This window comes from Suricata suricatta, chromosome 12 (genome assembly GCF_006229205.1).
Source record: "Suricata suricatta isolate VVHF042 chromosome 12, meerkat_22Aug2017_6uvM2_HiC, whole genome shotgun sequence".
NCBI classification, from domain to species: domain Eukaryota; kingdom Metazoa; phylum Chordata; class Mammalia; order Carnivora; family Herpestidae; genus Suricata; species Suricata suricatta.
Window position 1 is genome coordinate 29651517 of NC_043711.1, and position 9546 is coordinate 29661062.

The 9546-nt window shown below is 42.1% G+C and overlaps 1 protein-coding gene across 1 annotated transcript in view; it reads right to left on the reverse strand.

Annotated features, from left to right (window-relative positions):
- The window catches only part of CADPS (calcium dependent secretion activator), a 467826-nt gene that overhangs the window by 457689 nt on the left and 591 nt on the right, over window positions 1-9546 (reverse strand). Inside the window, 1 exon segment of the mRNA XM_029917033.1 lies at window positions 9406-9546. This exon segment is cut by the window's right edge and continues 110 nt beyond it. Within this exon segment, the coding sequence (XP_029772893.1) occupies window positions 9406-9546 (141 nt within the window).

Consider the following 9546-nt stretch of genomic DNA (forward strand, 5'->3'; position numbering starts at 1 on the left):
GGGGGGAAAGAGGTGATGGTGATGGAGGAGGGCACTTGTGGGGAAGAGCACTGGGTGTTGTATGGAAACAAATTTGACAATAAACTACTTAAAAAAGAAGAAGCTGGGAACATTTGGGGGCTTGGTAATTCAATTTACTTTTCAAAACTCTCAATGTTTCCCCCGTTAAAATGAAAAAAATGGGTTAGCAAAGATAATTTTCCCCTTGACTAGTGAAAGGCATCAGAGAAATCGATACCTAAGCCGTTTTACTTTTTTATAGATACTTCACATCTATCCTATGCTTATTACCACATCCGGCATACAAGAGCGCTGGTGGGATTCTTTTTATTTATGTCCTGACTATATGCAGAAAGGACTTTAGGGGAACCTGGCTAGCTCAGTCAGTTAAGCGTTAGACTTTGGCCCAGGTCATGTTCTCAGTTTGTGAGTTCAAGCCCTGTGCCAGGCTCTGTGCTGACAATTAAGAGCCTGGAGCCCTCTTCGGGTTCTGTGTCTCCCTCTCTCTCTGCCCCTCCTCCACTACTGCTCTCTCAAAAATAAATGCTAAAAAAAAGACAGACATCTCACAATAAGAGAGAAAATAGTCCCAAAATCCCATAATAAAAGCAGACAAAATTCTATTTGTTAGTTTTTTTAATGTTTATTTATTTTGAGGGGCGCCTGGGTGGCTCAGTCGGTTAAGCGTCTAGCTTCAGCTCAGGTCATGATCTCACGGTTTGCAGGTTCAAGTCCCGCATCAGGCTCTGTGCTGACAGCTGGCTCAGAGCCCGGAACCTGCTTCAGAGTTGTATCTCCCTCTCCCTCTCTGGCCCTCCCCTGCTTGCTCTGTCTCTCAAAAAAAAAAAAAAATTAAAAAATGTTTATTTATTTTGAAAGAGAGAGTGAGCATGCACAAGCAGAGGATGGCAGAGAAAGTGGGAAAGAGAATCCCAAGCAGGCTCTAGGCCATAAGCACAGAGCCATGGCAGATCCCACCAATGGTGAGATCATGACCCCAGCCAAAATGAAGACTTGGAGCTGACCAACTGACTACCCATGTGCCCCAAAGTATATGTCTAAACCTGTAGAACTTAGAGATTCTTTTCTAAAATCTTACCAACATTCAGACTGACAGTAGTTTAAATAGCCTAACTTTCACTAAAGTGCTTGTTGACTAACCATTTTTTTTCCTTCAGAAAGAGCTAATCAAATGAAACTCACTAAAATATATATATACTCAATATGGAGATTCAGTTCTTACTTTGGTTCTTTCTGACTTAATATTTGGCCTCTAAAAATGCCCTATGGTGATTCAATTTGACAGGGATGCAGCCATATCAAGGAATTCATAATTGCTTATAGTCTTTAAAAGAAGACATTCCTCAAGAATATCTTGAGATGTGTTCATTGTTGGTATAAACAAGCTAAGCTGGGAAGTAACCGGTGATGTTTCTGCTACATAAATATTTTGAATCCATTTGTTAATCGGTCAACTCTTCACGTTTTCCATCGAGAAGCTTTTATAAAAGTAAACAGGTTGTGTGCTTATAATAGAAGCTGACTGTATTTAAGATTGTTACACTTACTGTCTTAGCAGCTCCCTAGGAATTTCAAGTATAATGTTTACAAGGACCTACTTTGTGCCAAGCACCGTTTTGGGAAATGGGTAATCAAAGGGCCGTAAATGTGGTCCCTGGCTTTGGGGTTCTTACAGTCTAGTGGGGGAGAGGCATACACACGTGATGTAATTTAAAGGTAATGTACAGGAAGTAACGTAGAAATAGACTAGGGAGTTGACAAAGCACGTAGATTGGGGTAAGGTTTCCTGAAAGAGATAACGTCTGGGTTAACTAAAAGACAAACAAGAACAAATCAAGTAAAGAGAGGTGAGAAAGATGTTCTAAAATAAGGAGCAGCAGAAGCAAAGGCATTGTAGTACCAAACGGTATGGGGCATCTGGAGGGCAAAAATGCAGGAATACTCTATTACTGTTACTGAGACGTTTGCTCAATATATACTCCGTATTGAGGAATTGTTAGGCAATTAACATGCTTTTTTTCTTGTAATCCTCAATATTATTCCCTCCATTTTCCAGATGAGGAAACTAAGACTTAAAAGAAATTAGATAGTGTTCCCAAGGTCATAGAGCCACCAGGTCACAATATAGATCAGGGATTTGAACTGGAGACTGGTGTGACCTGTAGAGTTAGTGAAGTGTTTCAGTAAAAAGGAAATGGGGATGCATGGGACCCTCAACACCATCTATTCGGTAAGACGGAGCCACAGTTGAAAACCACCGCCTTCTAGGTCTACTTAACCATGTCAGTAATGATAATGATCACAATGATAATAGCAGTAGTGAATATAAGGCTTGCTATGGTCAGTACTTTCCACATAGTAACTTTCTCAGTCCTTTGTAGCACTTACCGCACGCCAGACATTGTTCTAAAAGCTTGAATGTATTATCTCTCTTCATTTTCATAAGAACCCAATGATGAAGGTACTCTGATTCATGGGTAAACTGAGTCACACAGAGGTTAAGTAAGTTGCCCAAAATCACAGAGACAGTTTGGAGTACAGCCAGGGAACAAATCCAGGCACCCAAGTTTCTGAATCTATGTCCTTAACTACTGTTCTTCACTGTCCATCATATGTCAAGTGCAATGACCAGACTTCAAAACACTGGCTAACTTCATCCCTCTTTCTTTACCTGCTAATAACAGAGAATCCTGTCACATGCTTGGATGGACAAACAAAAAAATAGCAAGGTAATACTGATCATCGGCTCTCCAATTCTGCAGAAACTATAAATCTGATCCTAACAAGGAAACTGTTCCCAGAGACAAAGAACAGAGAGCTCCAAATTCCAGATCATTTTCTTGGACATGTTCCAGGGGCCAGGGTCAGACCATCAATATCTGTGCAACAATAGCAAAAAGAGATGGTGGTGGCAAAGGCCAGAGAGCTGGTGTCTTACCATCCAAATGTATATGATATCCAACTTAGAATGAGCAGAATTTTAGTTAAAAAATGACGAACATTTCATTATGTAAGTGATGGCTTGGTAGTCTCATGTCTATTGCTTTTTGCAAACTCATAAAAACTCAAACCCAGCTTTATCCTTCAGGTTTAAGAGAAGCCAGAAATATAAATTTTTGTGTGAAATAAGCTCATGGTTTTATATGTAGATAACCAATTCAAAAAATTGAAAAAGGCATTATAGAAAAAACAAAAATACCACTGGGTCACTTTTAGCCCACAGGTCAGTTTAGAAGCTCTCATTAGTTTGTAGTCTTAGAACCTTTTTATCCCTTGAGTTTATGTATTAATTTTTGAGAGAGGGAGAGCGAGAATGGGGTGGGGGGGGGTAGCAGGAAAGGGTAAGAAAATCCCAAGCAGTCTCCACACTCAGCAGGGAGCCCATTGTGGGCCCAATCCCAGGACCACAAAATCCTGACCCAAGCTGAAATCAAGAGTCTGACACTCAACCTACTGCGCCACCCAGGTGCCTCTGTAGCCTTACCACCTTTGAGGATCTCACCTCCTCATCTGAAAATTTAGTTGGACAAAGTGAACTCTAAATTCATCTTCATGTCAGACTCTTCGAAGATACCGCCTTACCATGTGATGTAAAAACATAGCAAAAGAGAAGTTTGAAGGAAATTATAAGTCTTGCCCATGAGTAACTGCACCGTCAGAAAGCACTATCAACTGCTATACAGAAAGGACACACTGCAGATTATCTGAAACTTCCCCATCCACCTCTTCATAGGAAAGATGAAGAAATTACCCAGAGACAGAAGTTGAGTTGCTTACAATCAGAGGTTGACTAGTGGTATAGACTGAGCTCAACCACAGTGTCTTTTCTCTTCATTATCCAGTTTTTTTCATTCCATCAAAGAAGTCAGATCCAGCCAGGCCCATAGATCCCAGCACTAGATGTTCTTCTATTACATACACCAATAAATCTGCCCCTTCCCCATTGTGTTCCTTTTGACTTAGCCACATGCCTTGGGTTTTTTGTAACTTGCAACCAAAATGACTGGACTAACAGTGTCCCACAAACAATGGCTCCTTTCCACATTCCTGCTACCTCATGCCCTTCTCCAGAGTGGGATACCTATCTTTCCTTATGCTTATACAAATCACACAAATTCTTAATGACCTAACCCTAAACTATTTCCTCCATGAAGATTTTCCCTACTCTTACAACCATGCCTTGTGTACACATGCACACACATTCTCTTCCCTTATGCTTTAGTATCTGTAATCAGCATCTTACAATTAAACACGCTCTTATTCTCAACTCACTTGACATGTAGAGAATGTATCTTCCAGACTAGAACATAAGCTCCCCAAATCATGTACACATCTCACAGGTATCTTCTGGTTCTGTAACCAAGCCTGGGAGAGTGCTTGCTGCAAGGAGTAACTAGTCATCTATTTAGAACTTAGTTTAGGTTAGTAGAACACTCTTAATTCATTCCAGTTTATGTTGTGTAGACATCTGGCCCCAAATCACAAACACTAGTTATATTTTAATGCAATAGCCTATGACTATATGTTAAATTAACTTTTGTAGGGGGAACATCTATGAATCATTTGACTTTCACCACTTTACACAGAATCCTTCAAGAATGAAGAATTTCCTTTGTTGTTCAGTCCAGTTTTAGGTAAGCATAAGGCTATTCCAAGAATGTAATGAAGCAAGAGCCCTCTCTGATTATTTTTTTTGGTATTCTGCATCTTCAGAATTTCTTTGCTAGTACCAGTGCAAAACAGTTCCTGCCCATTGCACCAAGGAGATTGGGAGGAAAATGCCAGAAAGCATATATAAAAATTTCAATTCTTTTCCTGATGAAAACAGAAATAATTGTTTTTGAAGGAATGCGGGTTTAATAGTCATTTCATTTTCTCAAAAGGCTAGAGCATTTATTTTTAAAATCCAAATCACATGTTGTAGGAACAAAGCAACTCTTAATTATTTTGAAGAGTAGAGCCAACCCAAATGCCCCAAAGCATATCTGAATGGATGAACCACTAGTATGGAATTGAAGTATATACATATGCTCGTGCACACATATAGTTAACTAGGACTAGGTCTTAAATTTTAGGAAAGGCATGGGCTCTTGAGTCATGACCAACTGCCAAAGTCAAATAAGTAAATGAATAAAGACAGAATTCCTATGGCTAACAGTGACTCAACATTAGCCATAATTTCATGGCAAGATATAAGATGAATCACATAGAAATGAGTAGCTTGAGCTTACAACACATTTGGTCTAGTCATTAAGTCCTCTTGAATGGAATAGAAGTTCATATAAAATAAACAGGATTTTAGGATTGCCCTTGTCCTCATCATACATAAACATACATAAACACACACACACACACACACACACACACACACACACACACACACACACACACACCAATGTATATATGCACCCAATATTCATTCTGGATGTTTATAAACCAGACGTTATAATTCCTAGCCAATTAACAAATTGGTCATGCCAATCTCAACATTAGACAGAATTGTTTACAGTGCCTGCTTTTACATTCCCTCGGTAACATCTCTAAGTAGCTAGTTCACATGAGGTAGCCACTCATCACCGTTACTACATAATTTAGAACCATATGGTACAGCTTTGCCATGCCAACCACTAGGTATTAACTTTGCCATTATGACAAAAGAGGAAAAATAAAAAGCACTGAACAGTTTTTCACATTGTTATTTATGAGCTGCTAAAACACTTTGATAGTTTGAAGGCTAGACTTTGGTTTTTGTCATTAATTACCTACAAGCCTGTCATATTGAGATTCACCATAGTACTAAGAAAAGTAGACCTATGAATGATAAAATACAATTTCACATAGTCTATTAAAGTCCCTTCTTTTAACTAGAGGGATTATTGGAACGACCCAGCACTCTTTTCCCCAGGAAAAGTGAAATTAAAGTAATTAATAAAATGATCCAGGAATGGTACTTTCTCTCCCTCTGCTCTTTTCCAAATGTTTTTCTGAACTAAAATACCTTTTTTGTTTTTGTTGTTTTGGGGGGGTTTTTTGTTTGCTTGGGTTTTTTTTTTTGTTTTTTGTTTTTGTTCTGTTTTTTGTTTGTTTTGGTCTTCAGCTCAGACCACATAGCCTGACAATAGTCTGGTGTTCCAATTTACCAGCTAACAGTCCATCTCTCTCCCTCATACTTCTTATGAGGCTAATACTTGAATGTCCATTTTGTCCATGTTGATTATTTGATAGGTGCCCAAAGGGAAAGGAGGAGATCTCGCTCAACTCAAATAACTCTGGGTAAAATAAAAAGTACACCTGACATGTCGTCAGGATGCGAGGATTCTATTTTTCACTGTAGAATATTTCTGGCCAGTGTCACATACTAAAAAGACAGGATTTGAAATCAGAATACCTTATGCCTCAGTTCCCAACTCTTTGTCCTATCTACACAGTGCTTCAGACAAATCATAAAGCCTTGAGTCTCAGTGGTCTCTTCAAAAAAATGAAGATGATAATTCCTACACTGTTTGAGTTAGGAGAATTTTAAATGACTCAAGAACATAAACAAAAACCCAAACTGAAGTAAAAAGTAAGGAAATTTCAATAAATAACCCATTTTTTAAAATTATGCATCAATATTGGTTTTTAACTGTAACAGATGTAACATTATTATAAGATATCAATAGGGAAAAACTGGGGGTGGGGCATTTAGGAACTCTCTACTAATTTCTCCATTTTTCAGTAAATCTCGAGCTCTTCTAAAAAAAAATAAAGACTATTTTAAAAAAATATCTAAGTGAAGTGCCTTGCACATAGTAGGTGCTTGAAAAGTTGCAGCCGATGTAGGACATAGACTAGTTGGTTTCAGAAGGTGTATATTATACTCTATGATTTTTTTCTTCTCCAGTTCTAATGGGATATAACGGTAAGATGGTATAAGTTTAAGATTCACCACATGATTTGACAATACAATTTCTTCTCCCCAATCTGGCAACTTTTTCATTGGTAGTTTTCTCTGGCTCCCTCCATGTTAACTCTATTCTGTTTTCTGCATCATTTTTCCTCTAGCTCTTTCTAACTCATCCATGTCGTATAGTTTACGACAAGTTTATCTTTCTCCGAGACTCATTTAAGCTTGTCAATCTTATTTCTTAACAGGCCTTAAATTTTACCACAATGCTTATGCAAACATTTCATTTACTTTCAATAATTGCCCATTTAAAAGAATACATCAAAGTTCCAAGTTTTCTACTTGGAGAACAATAGCAAAATCTCCTTTCCCAGAAAAACACTAAAAGCGTAAACATACAGAAATGGAAAAGCTTGCTTTCTTTTGTAATAAGGAGACAGATATTCAGCTTCCAAGTAGAGCCAAACAGCCCTGAGGCAGCCTAGCAGGAATATGCATTTAGCACTGGTTTGCTGCAATAACTAAAAATAGTTTGACCAAATGCCAGGGTTATCAATCTGTCCTGAGTCTCTTTGATGTTAAGGTCATGTGTAAAGACAGAACCCACCCGCCCCTCAAAACCACATCTTTGAATGGATTCAGGTAAAACACGAAATCAAACCAGAAAAACTTAACCTCATGATGATCCTTCCAGGTGGCTGGAGTTTGTTTAGAAGAAATGGGCCACTGTGAGAATGGATTTCTCTCCCCGTTCCAGTGCCGAATTTAAGCCTCTATTAAAAAGACAGAGCTCTAGGGCCTTATGACTGATAAAGCAAAGTTTGTTTTATATTTTTTCTCTTTAAATCACAACAGTTTTCATTGCCAAAGGAATACGACATCTTTGGTCAGTGCTGCTAATAATGGGATAGATTTTGAAGATGACACTTCCCTGGCTGTGAAGACACAATCGCCATAAAAATTTCAAGCTAAAGCTTGAAATATCAGGCCCTGTATGTGGACCCAACATCCAACCTTAATAGAAAATCCAAACACTTTTATTGTTCTGGGAATATTTTTGTGTATGGGAGTCCAGAATAAAGGCTGAAGAAGGGGCCACCGCTGAGGGAAAGAATGGCGCGTAGCTCACCTGCTATTCCCCAACCAGGAAATGAGTTGTATTTTTAATAAAAGTGATGCCCAAGCTTGTGATGGCTGAAATAAACCATCAGCGCTGGTTGGTGTGTGTACATATAGAAGCAAAACAAACAGACAAATCTGTGCTAACTCGATAAGGGTGTATAAATATAGGAAAACCCAACACTCTCCTACAGCAACATGCAATTCAGTATTAAATGGCAGCAACCAAGAAATTCACTATTTTAAGAAACCGTCCCTGTGGGGGGCTTCAACCGGCTATTTATTTCAAGATGAAATTGGCAAATTCACTTCAATGAGACAACGGAATACCAACTTTCTTCACTAACTCTCTCCAACTGGGGACCTGACCTCTCTTCAGGTCCCGCCACTCCTTTCTTATCCTGCAGTCACCTCACCACCACCCCCCTCGCCCCTTGCTCTGGCTGGAGAACAGCTGATAGAAATAGGCACTTTTTCACATCAAAGGCAGTCCAGGGCCACCTCAGCCTTGCCCCAGCCTCAGACACAAAAAGCTTTTGAAGCTCGTAATTGCGAAGCTTTTTGCAGCTGCACTTTATCAAGCCAAAGGCGGCCGGGCTTGGAGGGCCTGGAAGAGCCAGAAGGTGGCGGCGAAGTCACCTTGGGAAGAGAAGAGGGTCAAAGGGAGGAAGACGGAGGGACCAGAGGGCGTGCCCCGCCTCTGGGGTCGCTGGAGAAGGGGAAGGAGGAGTGGGTGGATCATCAGCTAGAGCGAAGAGGTGCCCGAGGACCCTTCGGCGACCCTAGTCGGGATCAGCTGACCCCAGCGAGAGGTGGAGGGTGCCCTTCTCAGAGTGACTGGAAGCTTCGCCTTCCGGGCTTGCTTTCTCCCGCCTGCCCCTGCGGCTCTCTCGGCCGGGCGAGCCGAGCCGGCTCCGAGGCGCTCTTCTCGCTCGGCACCGGCGCCCCACCTGCCGGGTGCCCCCGCCCGCCCAGCGCACGCCCAGGAAGGCGGGCCCGGAGCTGAGCGCAGCCGCCGGCCGCCGGAGAGTGCAGCGAGCGCGGCCAACGAGCAAGGCCTCTCTGGGCGCCGCGGGCTGCAAGTCACTCCCCGAGCCTCCTGGGTCTTAGAGCGGGACCTGCCCGCCTCAGTCCCCGGCGCTGCCGGGTGGGGACACGCGGCGCTGAGGTCCAGGCCCCTCCCTGGTCCCGGGCAGCTCCAGGCGCGCTCGGAGCTGGGCCGGGCCGGGCCGCGGAGAGGGGGCCTCGTAGCCCCTTCCCCGGGGCGCGGTCTCCTCCTTCTGCTCCTCCTCGCCAGCTGCGCCGCCAGCTCCCATTGTTCGCCCCGCCCGTCTGGCGGCGTCCCGGCGCCGCTCCCGGGGCCTCCCAGGCGCACCTACCTTCTGCTGCCGGCGAGCCATGTCGGTGGGCTGCTTGGCGTTGAAGGGGTAGGCGATGCAGCGCATCACGAACACATAGAGCTGCAGCCTCTTCTTTCTCTCCTCTTCCTCCTTCTGCAGCCGCTCCAACTCCTCCTTCTC